The sequence below is a fragment of the Lepus europaeus genome, chromosome 3, assembly GCF_033115175.1.
Source record: "Lepus europaeus isolate LE1 chromosome 3, mLepTim1.pri, whole genome shotgun sequence".
Classification (NCBI taxonomy): Eukaryota; Metazoa; Chordata; class Mammalia; order Lagomorpha; family Leporidae; genus Lepus; species Lepus europaeus.
Window position 1 is genome coordinate 131869134 of NC_084829.1, and position 18471 is coordinate 131887604.

The window sequence follows — 18471 nt, forward strand, 5'->3', positions numbered from 1 at the left end:
TTTTATCATAGTTTTTTTTTTTTTTTTTTTGAGCTGATCACTCTTCAGGTAATTAGTTTGGGATAACAGAGGCACTCAATCCTAGTTGTTGAAAGGGCTGGTGTTACATTCAAAGGGCTGTGCTGGTGAGCTGCATTAAGCATTGTTTTTCTCATTTTTTGAGTGACTTGATATCAGAAATTGGTGCATCATAGGCTCCTATAGATCTTTTTCTACAGTTTGGAGCAATAGTCCCTTTGCCTCCTAAGTATAGTTATAACTACTTTTGTTTGAATCCCACATCCTGGATTGTAAGTAAATGAGTAGAGAAAATTCCAGAAAGTTTAAAATAGTATTATTCAAAATGGCTTCAGTACTACTGGAGAAACCTGGCAAGTTTTTATGTTTCTGTGACAATAGTTAATCCATTATCATATAGAATTCATGATGGATAGGATTAAGTGGTAAAGAGACCATATAGATAGGATAAAGTGTTAAAATGATCATATTAATAGGACTAAGTGTTTGGAAATAATAATACAATTAAAAAGGAGTGAAGGCTCCAACATGGGAAGCAGTCCATACAGCAGATTCATAGAATGGCCATGGCTTTAAGTAGCACTCCGACCTCAGAGTCAACCCTTAATGCATTCTAATCTGGCTGGAAAGGCCAGGGGGTACATTTCTGGCATGGAAAGCCAAGAGACTCCGGAAAAAACTGTCCTGCATAAAGGACCCCTGTGAATGGGATCCCAGTGGAAAGAAGTGGCCACCAAAGAACGATGTACTTTTTTCTGAAAGGAAGAGAGAACTTTCACTTTGCTTATGGCCTTGTCAAGCTCCTGGATCCAAAAGGCTTCCATAGCTGGGGCAGCTCATGTCAAGAGCCTTGAGTGATCACTGATGTCATACATAAGTGTGTTATTTGTTAAGTAAACAAGATCTAGGCCGGCGCTGCAGCTCAATAGGCTAATCCTCCGCCTGCAGTGCCGGCACACTGGGTTCTAGTCCCAGTCGGGGCACCGGATTCTGTCCCGGTTGCCCCTCTTCCAGGCCAGCTCTCTGCTGTGGCCCGGGAGTGCAGTGGAGGATGGCCCAAGTCCTTGGGTCCTGCACCCACATGGGAGACCAGGAGAAGCACCTGGCTCCTGGCTTCGGATCGGCGCAATGCGCCGGACATAGCACGCCGGCTGCGACAGCCATTGGAGGGTGAACCAACGGCAAAAAGGAAGACCTTTCTCTCTGTCTCTCTCTCTCACTGTCCACTCTGCCTGTAAAAAAAAAAAAAAAAAAAGTAAACAAGATCTAGAATAAAGTCAGCAGTTTAACAAAACTATTTTTGACCAAAGATTAAGTTGAAGTTTTGAACTGAGATATTAACACTTGAATTATTTTTTTAAAAATGGAATACAACTTGCAGTTAAAAAATAAACAAACAAACAACAAGAGTCACTGTGCACTAACTTCCCATGCAGGACCTCTGTCCCCAGAGACTTTAATAGAAAAACTTGTTCTCAAGAATCATTTCCTTTTAGTGTATTAAATACAGTATACTATTACATCTCATAAATTATAGTTATGACTAAGAGCTCACAAAAGATGTATCATCCTTGGGTTCTTCTTCAATGACAAGTTTCTGAAAGAAAAGAAGGAGGAGGAAGGAAGGGAAAAGATGAAGGGTGAAAAATAGTGAAATCAACTTCGAGAAGCAATAACATAGAACAGCCCTTGTCTAGACTGTTGAGGAACAGTTCTTTTAATCTTTTTATTCCATTTTTTCTTTTTTTCTTTCTCTTATTAAACAGGAAGGGGAGTAGGAAGGCAGGGGAGAGTGAATGGGAGGGCAGTTACGGTGGGAAGAATTACTATATTCCTAATGTTGTATCTATGAGATACATCCAAGTTAAAAAAAATAAAAAATTCATGAGTTTATTACTTATTGAATGACACTAAATTTATTTAGGCATAGGTGAGATATAATTAAGGAAAAAATATTTAAGGGCAGACTTTGAATGATTAAAAATAAAGGGACAGTTGGGAAGGAATAGTTAATATAATAGGGGACACACTGAAACTTTGAAATAGGAATGGCCAGTAGAACAGAATTTCTTTAGAGTATTAATCATTTGGTAGGGGTGTCATTTCAAACCAATTTATTTTCTGACTTCTTGAGAGAACATTCTAAAAGCAATATGTCTAGCATATAACCACAGTACTGTGGAATGTAGAATAAGCATATACCTTTTTTGGCTTGCTTTGCCTTTTTTCAGTTTTTTTTTTTTTAATATATAAGGTGAACAAATTTCATGTATTTCATATATATAGATTTAGGGGCATAGTGGTGCTTCCCAACCAAAACTCCCTCCCACACTCTTTCCTCTTATTCTTTCTTTTAATTTTTACAATGGCATCATTTCAGTTTATTTTATAATCATGAGCTTACTCTTCACTAGAAGTTATAGACAGAGAATGAGATGCTAAACTGTTAAAATTTGGAAATAGATTTTTTTCTCTTATGTTTTCTAATATTCTGATCTTGAATAGATATGACAATTTCACCCCATACTAGTGAGGTATAGACATGCAATGTGCTCATGCGGAGTGGACTAGGTAGTTTAGAATTTTTAATATGTGTATTCCATGAATCCACAGGTGTTTTCCTTCTGTCTCATCACCTCATAATCCATAAAGATGAGATTATGTTGGTGAGGAAGGGAGAATCTGTAATGACCCCAGTGGTGGGAGGAGACTGAGTACTTCAAGCTTTGGAAATCCATTGCATGGTTTCACAGACGGAGCACTACAGAACCTCAAAGAAATGGACCACCATTTCATGAAATAGTGCATCATTCCCGGGAAGTATTCCATGCGGAAATACAGTATTCCCAGTGGTCCTGTTTTGTGGATCTATATTGAGCTTAGAGTGAACAAACATGACCAGGCACGAGCTTGCGACCCTTTAAGTTCCACAACATTCTGGCTGCATGAGGGACATTAGCACCAACTTTGTTCTTAGATAAAATGACCAAACTGTTAACTCTGGTGTCTTCATCCCAATTTTCAAATGCAAATAATAATTCCTCGGTTGTTCAGACATCAGCAGTGTAACCCCAGCTTTCTCTGCATTTGCTCTTGGAAGGAAAATGTCCACTACTGAGGAATGTGTGACCCATCAGATTGTCTATGGTTGTCAGGGCCACCTTCTAATCCCTTGAATGTTGGTGAAGCCTTGCCATCAGCAGTTGCCATCTTGTTCCTGTCTGGAAGTTACAGAAATATTGGCTTAAGAAAGGAAATAACAACAAATGGAAAAGGAGAAAAATAAGTCCAGAAAAGCTACCAAAATAGGCAGGAAGGACATTGGCCGAGTATATGTGCAATACTTTTCTCATTCCTCTTTCTTTCCATCATCTCTCCTTACCCTCCCATTGTCTCTGTTTCTTTTGGATTTTGTTTTTGTAAATTGTATCTCACAGCTTCTCTTATTTTTCTTATACAAACAGAGCATGACATGATAGGGACATAGACTTGTTAATACAGATGAGAGATTGTGGTTTATAATAAGTGAGGAAATATAAAAAAAAGTCATTTCCTCGTATTGTCACTTAAATGTTTGTTCTCTTCTTACCTCCTGTTTCTCAAAAAGTTCATGAGAGAAAGTTCCTTTTTGGTTCTGTTTCTCATTTCCTCATTTTTCTTTTGCACAAATAAGTACCAATATCATTTGCATTTTTAGTTTTAAAACATGTCCTGCAGTGACACTAGTTATTATTAAGGAACATCAAATTTTACTCCAAGTTGAGAAATTCATGAACTTTTCACAAATTCATGGTGATTAGGGTGATGACTCAGTTTCAAAAGCTGTTGAATGACATGATTTGAAAACTAAGAAAATGTTGCTTATTAGTCAGTTATGAAGGGATTTTGATAAAATTAAATTCATTAAAATTTGTGCCCACATCTACATATGTTTCATATGTAATTTAGACTCAAAATTTGAAATTAGCACTCTACTTCTAGACATTTATCAATTTTTTTGTCTAATGAAGCACAGGAGGGATTTGTGGTGGCTTTAAGATGCATGCTCAGGAATGAAGACTTAAGACATCAAACACCAAATTACAGTTAAGATCAGATTTTCATTGCAACCTAATTATTGTTGCAACAACAAAAATCATATAATTAGGGGATTTGACTACATTGATAATAGGTTTACGATTCCAGCCTTTGCTAAATGGTCATAAAAGATGAAACCTTTGAATTAGTTTGCCTGTTTTGTGCTTCATGAGTAAGTATTTATACATTTTTCAGTGTCGAAAACCTGATCAGCACTTCAAACCCTACCTGACTCCTGATTTGCCCAAACGACTCCACTATGCCAACAATGTCCGAATTGACAAAGTTCATCTCATGGTGGATCGGCAGTGGCTGGCTGTGAGGTTTGTGGGTCTATTTCTCTCATCATACTCTTATTAGCCATCTTCCATTATGCATTTACTTAACCTTACTCTGCTATCAAGATCATGGAACTTTTTTTTAAATTTTGGGCATTGATATATTCGTGACCTTTTTCTGCAATTCTGGATCTGAAATTATAGTTGTTAGTAAACTGACTTGAGTGCCCTACTCTTCACCATATGGCCTAGAATGTGGAAGAGGCTGAGATTCTCTGGCCACTGTCCAGAGCCTGTCTGGGACAGCACATTCCTACATCCACTCCCACTGTGCTGCCCTATAAGGCCATCAGCAGGATAAAGATGTTATTCATTGTCTTCCAAGCTGGTAGTGAGTGACTGAGTATACAGCGCTTTGAAATCTTTTATGGCTGTAAGACCAAGCTAGTCAATTGATGATTTCATTGATTTCTTATTCTATTTATAATTGTAATTCATATTGATCCTTGAGCATTTGCAAAATGTTAGTGTGTTTAGAGAAAATGAAAATCATTCTGAGTCACTCCACCCCAAATAACTATTTGTTCGTTAATCTACAGAATTTTTTTAAATGCTTGCTCTGTGTGTGCCAGACCCAGTCCCAGGTGTTGATACAGACATGATTTCTGGGCTATCTTATATGGATGCAATTTAATGCCAGGGGCATGCAATAACAATGGGATTACAGCGAAAGACAGATACATTTGAGAAAAAATAGATGAAAGAAGACAAGAGAGTTGGGCTCCAATATGTGATGTGTGTGCAGGATGAGGAACTGGGGACTTGGCAGAGCCTGTTCTGCAAGATAGCTTGGAAACTGACTATTCAGTGAGAGTGTGTGCAGCTCCTCACTGGGTCACTAGATGGCACTAGCCTCTCTCCTGGGGATTGGACAGCTGCTGTGCTGTGACTCAGGACAACATTCTCTAAAAGTATTTCTGTAAAATATGTGAACAAAATTAAGCTTTACTAACATTAAACACATAAGGTTGCTAGTAATTTATACATATAATAAATACATATATGCCCCAAATAAGGTATGAGCTCCAAATATTTACTGTTAGGGGGATGAGAGCAAAGACTTTCAGAGGTTACTGGGGCAGAATGAGAAAGAGTTAGGGGAGAGTCCAGCCACTAGAATACCTCTGGGCATCACCCATCAAAACCCAGTCTCATTTGATGCTTTGTAGCCTTTCAAATAGCAAGCAGTGGGATATAGAAAAAGCAACAGCCTTAGAGTTCAAGGCCCGGCTCCCCACCTTGTGGAAACCTGGAAAACTTGACATGTTAAAGGTTCATTTTCCGTATCCTTGTACTACAAGATGACCCTGTTTGTGTCATTCTTTTGCCATTAATTTACAATGTCAACTAGCTCCATCCAAGAAAAATTTAAATATAGCCTTAGTAAGAGCAACTGAGGATTGTAATCTGATTAAATCCCAGGCCCACTCTCTACAGCTCTCAATAATGAGTCTCGGGCTCCCTACTGCTTTAAGTAAATGTTTGTCATCTTTAGTAATCCTGTGAATTAGTTGATAACTATATTAGATTGCTTTTTCTCAATTATAGTAAATTGTAACTGTTCATGTCATCTGTTTACATAATCACCATCCTGATTTTACCTAAGATGTGCTAGATTTTACTAATTGGCAGGAACCCCATTGTTCCCAACTATAGTTGAATTATTATAGGTGGTATTTTGGAGATAATAAATAGAATAGCAACGTACAAATGCATTGCAGGCACCATTCTAAGAACTGGATGTGACACACACAGCCCCTGCTTTAAGGACCTTTGGCTGGTGAGAAGGAAGACAGTAACTCTAATGTAGTGTGAAAACTGCTGAAGCAGCACCAAGTACCTGTAGAAGATCCAAAGCAAAAAATGATTCCACATGCCAGTGTGGATGTTATGCATTGTACGGGGGCATTTGACCAAGAAGGTGACAGGGCATGGAAATCAGACTCTGAAAATAGTTTGTTTTATTTTTTGAAAGGGAGAGGAGAGAGAGAGAGGACTCCCATCTACTCGATCACTCCCCAGATGCCCACAAGTGCCAGCAGTGGACTAGGTCAACTCAGTCCAGTTCTCCAACATAGGTAGTGGGGACCTAGGTATTTGAGCCATCACCTGCTACCTCCTAGGGTGTATATTAGCAGGAAGCTGAGCTCAGGAGCAGAGCCAGGACTTGAACCCACGTACTCGGATATGGGATGCAAGTGTCCCACATAGTACCTTAACTTCTGTGCCAAACATCTGCCTCAGAAATTGCACTCTCGCTCGGTTCAATAAACCCTGACAGGGGCTGTGTCAGCAGGAGGAAGATGCCACTTTTCCTGGGCCAGAAGGTGGCATCTGCTTGCCAAGCCTTGAGCACTGCCAGGCTGTGTCCATCAAGAGGCAGAGAAGCTGGGCTCCTTAAGTAAGCCAGCAGCAGCTCTGGGGCAAGGACAGCAAGAGAGAAGCAGGTAGGCTTCCAGGTGGAAGGACCCGATCCCAGCAGTTGCTAGTAGCTCTGCTTTGCCGGAGCACTGAGTGAGTGAAGCTGCCCTGTGCCTGCGGGACCCAACCAAGCATGACTTTGATCTTGAAGAAAGGGGGAGAGACAGTTGGGAGACACTGAGTTTGCTTTGCAGGGAGCTCCTTCTAGCTGTTCTCAGAGGAGCAGGGCAGGGAGGCCTGTTACCCATTCATCACCATTAGGACAATCCCAAGGGAGGCTGTGGAGCCCTGAGGATGGGGAAATTCAGTATGCAGCCTATCACCAGCAAGGCGTGGCGGTTAATGAGGACCCAGATTTTTCCAGGATAGTCTTGGTTCATCACAGTCTGACCCACACTTGTTTCCATTTCCAGCAGTGATAGTGTTGAAAAAGATTAAGTGTATGCACGTGTGTTATACAGAAAACTTCTGAAGTTCTGGAAGCAGAACGATCAACTCGGGCACTTAGGTGGTGAGGATCTGGCTTGCAGGGGGAGCAGTAGGAGAGGAAAGGAAAGGACAAACAGGAAGTGTGCCCCTTCTCTCCCTTCTCATTACCCTGCTGTGGCCGAGACACCCAGCCTTGATTTCAACTGTGTTAATTAGACTGGGAGAAGATAATAGAGGATTTGCTACAGAAGACACACACAGCACTTGGAAGTTGAGCTAAATAATGACCAAAAAAATCAAATCAAGTTTCCAAATGCCTGCTACCATTTTTCCATGTGTGATTTCCAGAACCGAATGAATGGCTGCGAGCAGTTGGAAGAGCAAATTTCTGAACTTTTCACTTGAAAAGCAAGAGAAAATAGAGCTTTTGTGAACCAATATTCTCATCTTTTTCTTCTGCATAAGATTTGCAATATTCAGTTTTTTATTTGAGCTGGATTAGGAAATGGAAATATAAGAAAACTGGAACTTCCTGAAAATAAATTAATATATAATAATTTTAGAACATTTTACCAATAATTGATTGAAAAGACCTTTTCTTTCTTTAATGTGCACTCTAACTTCCCACACAGAATTTAAAATTTAATGATCTCCAGTTAAATAATTTCAGAAATCAAAGGAAACCAAATAATTACAGAATAAAGTTATTCTGTAAAACCAGTTTTACCCCATTCCAGCAGTCTTGGTGGGATTAACATAAGGACATGTCTTGACCCCACAAGGTGATCGAATTTAAGCCCCTCACAAAGGGGAGGAACCATGCTTTCCCCATGCTTCCCCCCTGCTTGTCTTTTCTTCCCTCTCGCAGGTAGAGCTGAGTGTGGCCTGGCCAGAGTTGTGATTTGTTTTTAAATTTTGTGATTTATTTTTATTTTTTTATTTAAACTGAGAGTCAGTTATGACTTTTTAAACATTTTTTTTTTAACAGTAAATGACTGTCTTGTTCTCAATTGAGCCTTCAAGGTAAAGGCAAACAGAAACCGTGTGTGTGTGTGTGTTTGTGTGTATGTGTGTGTTAGCGCACGTGTGTGTGTGTGTGTGTGTGTGTGCCTTTGGGGCTGGAGGTGGAGGATGGGGGAGCAGATGAGAGAAACTTTTCAAGGCCAGCCTTTGGAAATAGAAGTCTTTTGTTCTCCACAGCCCAAATTTGAACCAGTATAATATTGTTGCTTTAAAACAAACCAAGCTTATTTATTACTACTTTTTCCCTGAATATAAAAGCCAACCATGTATAAAATCGCTAACAGAGTTCAAAGATTAAAATCCCGAGAATGTCAGCAAAAGACAAATCAATTGCATTTGAGAACATATTCCAGTGATAGAGCAGCAGCCCTTGGGAGAAAATTTTAAAGGCTAAAAATAAATGCTGATTTTACAAAATATTCTTGATCCAGCTTCTTATCAGGTGTTATACTTAACTTGCCCAGGGCAATCTGTATTCATGCTTTTTTATGTTATTTCTGTAGACATCTCCTCTATAAAATAGGCATCAATATTTTTTCCAGTTCCAAATGTTTATTCCTAAAATGCTGAAACACTTAAAGTGATATATTAATCAACATATTCTTCTAAATCATGTGTCAACGGTGTAGAAGGGTGCAGCTGTGCTTAAAGACAAGTTATTTTCTTTTGCTCTGAGCCTCTGTTGTTATTCCTGGGTCAATACCTTTGAGTCAAAAGTCATTTTAATTCTATTTATAGACCTTGGATCTCTTCTGTTACTCAGACCATTTTGTTTGTTCCTCTATGGTTATACACTTAAGCATCAAAATAAAGATATTTACACTGCTCCTGAGAGAAAAATTTGCATACATAAAAGCAGAAGTTACATTAAAAACCCACTAAAGTACAATTTAAAACAAGATCTTGCATTAACACAATGGTCAGTATGTAATATTTCTTTATAGGAATAGACTAAGTTCGTACTGTGGAGGAGGCAACCATGGTTATAACAATGAATTTAAGAGCATGGAGGTAATGTATTTCCTTTTTTCTTTGTTCTTAATGAATGCTTATTGAATACCAATTTTGTGATAGGCAATGTCTAAGACTCTTTTTTTAAAGTTTATTGGTTTATTTATTTGAAAGAGTGATAGGGAGAGCGGGAGACACAGAGAGATCTTCCTTCTGCTGGTTCCTACCCCAAATAACTGCAACAGCTGGGGCTGGGTCAGGCTAAAGCCAGGAGCCTGGAACACCTCTGGGTATCTTATGTGGGCATCAGGGACCCAAGCATCTGGGCCATCATCTGCTGCCTTCCCAGGCACATAAGCAGGAAGTTGTATCCAAAGTATGGAGTAGCCAGCACTGGAATTGGCACCCTGATACAGGATGGAGGTGTTTCAAGTGGCAGCTTAATCTATTGTACCACAACAATCTGCTCTTGTCTAAGATTCTTAAATACATCTGTGAACAAAACAGATAAAGATCTCTTACCTCATAAAACTTTCATTCTAATTAAGGATACATGCACTAGGCATATTGTAGGAATATATTGGGACCAGTGCTATGGCATAGTGGGCTAAGCCTCCACCTGCAGCTCCAGCATCCCATATGGATGAAGGTTCTAGTCCCAGCTGCTCCACTTTTGATCCAGCTTCTTGATAATGCAACAGGGAAAGCAGTGGAGGATGGCCCAAGGTCTTGGGCTCCTGAAATCTTGTGGCTCCTGAAACCTTGTGGGAGACCTGGAAGAAGCTCCTGGCTCCTGGCTTCTGATCAGCCCAGCTCCAGCAGTTGCGGCTGTTTGGGGAGTGAACCAGCAGATGGAAGACCAGTTTCTCTGTCTCTGTCTTTCTGTCTATAACTCTACCTCTCAAGTAAATAAAATGTTTATTTTTTAAAGGAATATATGACTTAGTGTGTTAAGGGAAGTGCTATGGGAAGTGAAGGAAAAGTGAAGGAGAGTAAGGAAAAGTTGAGATAGTTTTGGGGTGCCACAAAGGCAATATGCAACTTTAAATGGGGTTCAGAGAGCAAGAGTCATAGAGGTGACCTCTGAGCAGAGACTTGAAGTGAAGGGATCAACCTTTCATGTATTCAAGGAACAAGTGTCTCAGACAGAAGAAATAGCCAGGACAAAGGCCAGAGATGGGCTGTGCCATAAAGGGACCTTCATAAGCAATTGGAAGGATGCTGGCCTGTGGTTGCTGCTGATTTGGAGGGCAGAAGCAAGTGGATCGCTGGATACATTAAGTTTGAAATATTTATTGGACATGCAAATAGAGATGCTGAATAGACAATTAAAGAGAGTCTACCCTAGAGATTAAAAAATGAGTCTGAGACATTAGAATTATTTAAAAGAATGTGACTTCATAAGACCCTTAAGGATTGAGTGTAGGCAGAGAAGGACCAAGTGCCAAATGTGGGGCACTTCGACTTGAAGAGGTTGGGGAGAACAAAGTTACTAGTGAAGGGACTGAGAAGTAGAGCCCCCAGAGAGGAAGCAGGAAGACCAGAAGTGTGTGGTGCCTGAAAGCCCAGAGGAGAAAGGGTATGGAAAAGTCTGTGAATAAAACACAGTTGATACCCTCCTCCTATCTCAGGATAAACCTTCATGGTTTTTGCAATCTGGCTGTCTTAACTAGTTCTCTATGTCATACACACCACACATCCCACACTTCTTTCTAAGTGGAAAAAACAATGAGTTACACCAATGAATATATTGCCTCTTTTTTTTAAAGATTTGATTATTTATGTATTTGAAAGAGTTACACACAGAGAGAAGGAGAGGCAGAGAGAGAGCAATAGAGAGGTCTTCCATCTGCTGGTTCACTCCCCAATTGGCTGCTGAAGCCAGGAGCTAAGAGCTTCTTCCGGTCTCCCACGGGAGTGCAGAAGCCCAAGGACTTGGGCCATCTTCCACTGCTTTCCCAGACCATAGCAGAGAGCTGGATCAGAAGTGTAGCAGCCAGGACTTGAACCGGCACCCATATGGGATGCCAGCACTGCAGGTGGTGGCTTTATCCACTACACCACAGTGCCAGCCTCCAATATATTGCCTCTAAACATTGTCTTAGTAAATTACATCTCTTTGTAAGTAGGGCACTATATGATAATTAAATTAATTACTGCTTAAAAAAGACCTATACCTCAAGTTTTTTGCTGATTATCTTGAGGAAAAACTATGCCTACTCCTATAACCAAAAAAAAAAAAAATCATTTGTTTATGACTGATACTTTTCCTCCAGTTATTTACAATGTAAAACAATTAGATATCTTGTGAATAATTTAAGTCAGTTAATATTAATACATGGAGTATAAAAAAGTTTTTCATCCCAAAGGTAAAAGGGTTAAAAATTCTGTGAAGGCCGGCGCCACGGCTCAATAGGCTAATCCTCCGCTTTGCAGCGCCAGCACACTGGGTTCTAGTCCCGGTCAGGGCGCCGGATTCTGTCCCGGTTGCCCCTCTTCCAGGCCAGCTCTCTGCTGTGGCCCGGGAGTGCAGTGGAGGGTGGCCCAAGTGCTTGGGCCCTGCACCCCATGGGAGACCAGGAGAAGCACCTGGCTCCTGGCTTCGGATCAGCACAGTGCACCAGCCGCAGTGCGCCGGCTGCAGCGGCCATTGTGGGGTGAACCAATGGCAAAGGAAGACCTTTCTCTCTGTGTCTCTCTCTCTCACTATCCACTCTGCCTGTCAAAAAAAAAAAAAATTCTGTGAAAACTGAGTGCTCAGTCATGTCAGCATTTTTCATCATGTACTAGCATATTAGAGCCACGATGTAGAAGGAATATGAAAGGACAATCTGGTGCTATATATTGACTTTCTAATACATCCCATCTGGATTTTGCAGAATTATACTGCTTGGGCTGTCCACTCTTACATGTGTCCATCCATGACATATGAGGTGCTATGGAAGCCAGTGAAGAGAAGTAAACACAGCAGGGCTTGTAATGATATAACATCACAAGTGGGAATGATTAAAAAATTATTTTCAAATCTGAAAAACAAAAATCCTTGCAGTGGCCTAAGATACAAATACTAGAGTTGTTACAGGAGGGAAATTGTGTCTCTTCCTATACTTGTGTTTGAGTTTAGATGATACCTAATAATAGGATGACTTTACCACCTAGGCTATATTTTTGGCACATGGACCCAATTTTAAAGAGAAAACTGAAGTTGAACCATTTGAAAATATTGAAGTCTATAACCTAATGTGTGGTAAGTATATTTAAATAAATTCACCGGCACGATGTGGAGAGTTTTCAGTGTATGTCCATTGAAATTTGTTTTAAATTGAATCCCTGAGGCTGACTGCTGTGCATTAAGAAAACAGAAAATAGAAATGATAATGCAGAATGGTTTATTATTCAGAATTATTCCACTAGCTATAAGAGTGAATTCTTTTCATTTTACTAGAAATAATAAACTTTAGATCTCAGGATACCAAGCTCTTCTGGTATCTAGTTGCTATATGATAATTTAATTCAATCAAACATAGAGAAATAAAGTAACACCTGCAACATTTCAAAGCAGGATAAACACATCTAGAAAGACAAATGTTTTCTTATACTGGAAACTGGAAGGCTTCTGGAATAAAAGGATGCTAAGAAAGTCCTATTTGGATAGAAACTTGTTATTATGCTCAATGGGAAGAAACTGTAAAGAGCTAGGGTTTTAGGGAACCCAACCCCCTTTCTATGTTTGCCTCAGATCATTGCAGTAAATCATTTTCCTGGGCAAGCCAATGAGAAAATGATAATTTCACTGTTAGCTTTAGGAATTTGAACAAAAACATGCTCACAATTGTCTCTTTTCATTGGCTTGTGGAAACTGAATACAATTTAGAGATCAAAAAGTATCCACTTAAAAATTAACGTGTTATAACCTTAAAAACTTAAATTCTTGATTTCCATGGCTGGGTTTGTAGCCAGGGCTGCTGGCCTTTTACAAAGATGACTAGAAGGAACTACATAGTATTCCCGGAGAGATGTAGTAGGTGGCAGGCAGCAGAAGACACTTAAAAGGCTATGTTTGTAACATATTTGCCTGTTTTGTTTTGGTAGAAAATAATCAGAACAAGTGATCTAAATAATAAGCAGAATTAACTACCTTAATTCTTTAAAGTATCTGTCCTTAGAGAATTTTCATACAACCAAGCTCATATACCATAAGTAAGATTGTATTTAACTTCTTTAGTTTTTTAAGTTAGAAAATCATGATATACATAAAGACCAAAGTGATCATTTAAGCAATGTAGCTTTTCTCTGGAGGAACACAAATAGCTCATGAAAGTTCCAGTGACTCTTCTGCAGCAACTGATCCTATTCTTTAAAAGACAAGACATGGGGCTGGCGCCGCAGCTCACTAAGCTAATCCTCCGCCTTGCAGCACCGGCACACCGGGTTCTAGTCCCGGTCGGGGCACCGATCCTGTCCCGGTTGCCCCTCTTCCAGGCCAGCTCTCTGCTGTGGCCTGGGAGTGCAGTGGAGGATGGCCCGGGTCCTTGGGCCCTGCACCCCATGGGAGACCAGGAGAAGCACCTGGCTCCTGCCATCGGATCAGCGTGGTGCGCCCGCCGCAGCGCGCCTACCGCGGCGGCCATTGGAGGGTGAACCAACGGCAAAAAGGAAGACCTTTCTCTCTGTCTCTCTCTCACTGTCCACTCTGCCTGTCCAAAAAAAAAAAAAAAAAAAGACAAGACATAGGAAACTGTGGGGTCAAAAGTCAAAAAGATGAATGGCACATGCTGGACACAACTGCATTGTAGCAGAATTTCTTAAAGGAATGAAAGAGTGTAGGTGTTTGCCTTCCCCACCCCTATCTCCCATTTAAGAATTGGATTCTTTCAATTTAAAGTTATTTCAAACTTATTTTTTAAATACAGATCTTTTACGCATTCAGCCGGCACCAAACAACGGTACCCATGGCAGCTTAAACCATCTTCTGAAGTTGCCTTTTTATGAACCAACCCATGCACAAGAAGCATCAGAATTGTCTGTTTGTGGCTTTACTGCTTCACTGCCCACAGATAGTCTAAACTGCTCATGCTCTGAACTGCAAGACGTAAGTAACAACTTCATGCATCCATAAGTATGCAAAGGGACAAGCTCCTCCATAGCCCAGGTGGCTGACAACCAAGTTCGTGTTCTGGCGTGGATATTCACTAAGTAAATGTATGAATGTATGTGAGATGTCTTTGAACCTTATCTGGAATGAAGGATTATAATGTATACATTAGAAGATAAAGCCTGTGAATATGCTTTGTAAAGTGGAAAACAATTGTTAATTCCATTGTGAGCTAACTGCCCTTAACCATTCAAAGCAGTAAACGTGGAGCTCTTTTTGATTTCCTTCACAAACCATTCATCTTACAGTTTAAGACTCAGATGGTCATACTCAGCTATCTAGAGCAGAAAGAACTGAGAGACTGCAGGTATTGTAACATGGCATTAGATGCACCACTAAGGAGGTGAGGGTTTCTATCAGGCAACACCTGGAAGCCAGCTGACAGACAGTCAGCACCAGGGTGTCTTGTTGGCAGATCAGGTTTTGGGCTGAGTTTAAAAGCAGGATTTCAGGCCCTGTGAGACTCTCAACTAAGTGAAGTTCCAGAACTAGATGGGCCCCCAAGGGCCAGAAGTCAGTGCAGATCAAAATACAAGAGCAAAACTGACCTGTGAGAATCAATGCACCTGGCTGAGGTTGGGATTTTAGAATGAAATTGGACCCCAGTAATCAGCAGGCTAAAACAAGCATCAAGGTACATTTGATGCCAAGTTCAAAATGTGGTTGGAGAGCTAAATAAACACCTGCTGCCTCAGGTAAGAATTGTTCCTTACAGTCAGGGGTCAGTGAAGACTTTATATTCTTTAATCCTCAAAATAATGTTACACCTATAAATAAATAACAAACCAAATAACCTCAAAGGGGCAAAACTTTCCAATAAAGATTAATCTACAGCTAATGTCGCAGTCGGGTATGGATTTCCTAGCCAGTAGGAATGGAACTGACGTTAAAGATCACAAAGCAATCACAAAGTGGGTATTTCATTTTGTTCCCCATTTGAGAGTTAAAGAGGCTCAGAGAAGTTAGGTAAATTTTCTAAAGTCATAGAAGTTTACTCCATCTGGAAGCAACCCCCTTCCTATTCAACGTGTGGCCCCGGACTTGCGTCTGCATCACTCTCAGACTGCAGACATGCAGTATCTCAGCCGTGTCCCAGGTTTACAGAATCAGAGTCTACACAAAGCTCCCTGGTGACTTGTTTGCAGATTCATGTTTGAGATGCACACTGGGACAGTGTCATACAACTCAGTTGTTTTCCAGCTCTGGTCAGAATGCTTTGCCCCAGTTCAGTGGTATCTTGGAAACTCCTACCCAAAAAAAAAGGATACAGAGTAGCAGCATCTTCGTGTTCACTAGTTGCAGAGTAGGAATCTTCATACACGTTAGTCCAGTTTCTTCAGTAGTAAAACGCTTCAGGAGCTCACTACAGAAGTAATCTTGATCCTCCATGATGTTGCTCTGACTTATTTCTTCCCTTCCCCCCTCCTTATCTTACAGAATGAAATAGAAAGTGTGAATCAAATGCTAAACCTCACTGAAGAAGACAGTAAGTCAACAGGAAACATGTTAAATGTTTGATGGTTAGAAGAAACAAAACACCACTTTGTTCCTTTGAGATTCTCCAAAATAACATCACAGAAGTTTTTAAATACAGGGACCTTATAAGGAAACAGGAAAAAAACTCCCCACAGATCTAATGATCACAGTAGCAAACGTGGGGACAGCTACAATGACTCCAAGAACAGCCAATTCCTTGAAATTGTGGTGCCTTATCTATGTTCCCCTACTTCGTTTCTCATGCACAAACATGCCAGATTGCCTGAGTCTGAGTTCTACCTGTGCTGCTTCCTTGCTGTGTAACTAGGGGTTAATCACTTAACCTCTCTCTGCATGTCATTCTTCTAACCTATGATAACTGTCCTCATCTCATGTAGTGGTAAAGATGAAGAGTTAATCTACGGGAAGAATGTACAACATGGCCTATGGGAACATTTTTATTACCTATTACCTTAAGTTAAAAAAAAAAAAAGATTTTATAGGCTGATAGGGAGACCTAGATAGGCAGACAGAGAGTTCCCATCCACTGATTCACTTGCCAGATATCAGCAGCAGCTGGGCCTGGGTCAGGGGCCAGAGACAAAAACTCAACCCAGATTTCACACATGAGTGGCAGGGGCCCAGTCACTGAGACATCACCCCTGCCTCCCACAGTCTTCACTGGTGAGAAACTGGAGTCAGGAGTGGAAGCCGGGCACACTGATGTGGGATTTGGGTGTTTTAACCACTGTTCTCACCAGTTATCATCTTTAAGTATCCTAGAATTAAACTTACTATTCTTCAGTTTCATCACTTACGATATGGGGATATAGTTATCCCTTAGTATTCATGAGGAGTTGGTTATAGGACCCCTTTTGGATAACCACAATCTATAATACTTAAGTTCCTTATATAAAAATGGTGTAGTATTTGTGTACAACCTAAACACATTCTCCTGTATACTTTAAATCATCTCTAAATCCCTAACAAAATATAAATTCTATATAAATAGTTGATATACTCTATCATTTAGGGAATATGGCATGAAAAATTCTACATATGTTCAGTGAAGGAATATTTCAATCCACAGTTGGTTGAATCCATATAATGGTATACAGGTAAAAAATAAATAAATATATCAGGACATCATCTTACTCCATTCAGGCTGTTATAAAAATATAAGCCAATGACTCAGAAATAACTGGAAATTTATTTCTCATGGTTTTCAAGGCCAAGGTGCTGACAAAGTCAATGTCTGGGAGGGCCTGTTGTCTCAAAGGTGCTGTCCTGTCCTTGTGACTCCATGTAGCAGAAGAGACAGGAATCTCTCTGGGGTCTATTTTTTAAGGGTGTTAATCCCATTCATGAAGACTCAGCCTTAAGTGATAATCACCCACCAAAGTCCACACCTACAAATACCATCATCTTGGAGGTTAGGATTTCAAAATGAATTTTGAGGAGACGTAAACACTCAGATAATAGTAGACATACTTTTTATAAATTTTCAGTATATTTTCTATGACCATTATTGAATAGACTACCTGTGTTATAAATCGTGAACTGAGCAGGCTTCAGATCCTTGCTCAACCTCTTGGTTGGGCAGGTTATGTATCTAAGCCTGGTTTTTGTATTATCTGCAGAATGGAATTAGAACACCTACATCAGGGGCTGGCGCTATGGCATAGTGAGCTAAACCTCTGCCTTGGGTACCAGCATTCCTTATGGGCACCAGTTCGTGTCCTAGCTGCTCCTCTTCCAATCCAGCTCTCTGCTTATGACCTGGGAAAGCGGTGAAAGATGGCCCAAGTGCTTGTGCCCCAGCACCAATATGAGAGACCCAGAAGAAGCTCCTGGCTCCTGGCTTCAGATCAGCCCAGCTCTAGTCATTGTGGCCATTTGGGGAGTGAACCAGCAGATGGAAGACCTTTCTCTCTGTCTCTCCCTTTCTCTGTCTATAACTGTGCCTCTCAAACAAATAAAATCTTAAAAAGCGAACACCTACTTCATAGTGTTGTTATAAGAAGTAAAGAAGGTTAAGTGTGTAAAGTATGTATCAGAGTACCAGACACATAAGCCATCAGAGAGTTGTAGTTATATGCATATGAAGTTTGTGATGATTTCACAAATTTTTAATTTTGTTCTTTTTATTTTAGTAACAGCCACAGTGAAACTAAATATGCCATTTGGGAGGCCCAGGGTTATACAGAAGAACAAGGAACACTGTCTCCTTTACCACAAAGAATATGTCAGTGGCTTCGGAAAAGCTCTGAGGATGCCCCTGTGGACTTCATACACAGTCCCCAAGCCAGTAAGTTTCTCAAGTCCTTGACCATGTAGGCTGAAAACAAAGGTGATTCTTAATATTCTAAGAGCTGAGTTTGTTTTGCAGCAGAGTTTGTTTGGCCAGGATTTCCATGGACTGTAGCATGCATGACAATGTCCCAGATATTAGATAACGTTTCCGTAAGTGCTCTGTGAGTGCAAAAGAGGCATGTGTTGTCTTTTGCCTGGAGAAATTAGAGTGTTGACAGGCCAAATGGCCAATTGGTAAGGCAACTGGAAAATAACATCTCAAACAGAAGC

At 40.4% G+C, this 18471-nt stretch overlaps 1 protein-coding gene across 1 annotated transcript in view; it reads left to right on the forward strand.

The window, feature by feature from the left end:
* ENPP3 (ectonucleotide pyrophosphatase/phosphodiesterase 3) overlaps window positions 1–18471 on the forward strand; it is an 85299-nt gene that overhangs the window by 48591 nt on the left and 18237 nt on the right. Inside the window, exons 15-20 of the mRNA XM_062187717.1 lie at window positions 4291–4418; window positions 9251–9317; window positions 12417–12504; window positions 14171–14349; window positions 15850–15898; window positions 18042–18196. Of these exons, the coding sequence (XP_062043701.1) occupies window positions 4291–4418; window positions 9251–9317; window positions 12417–12504; window positions 14171–14349; window positions 15850–15898; window positions 18042–18196 (666 nt within the window). The remainder of the gene's footprint in view (window positions 1–4290; window positions 4419–9250; window positions 9318–12416; window positions 12505–14170; window positions 14350–15849; window positions 15899–18041; window positions 18197–18471) is intronic.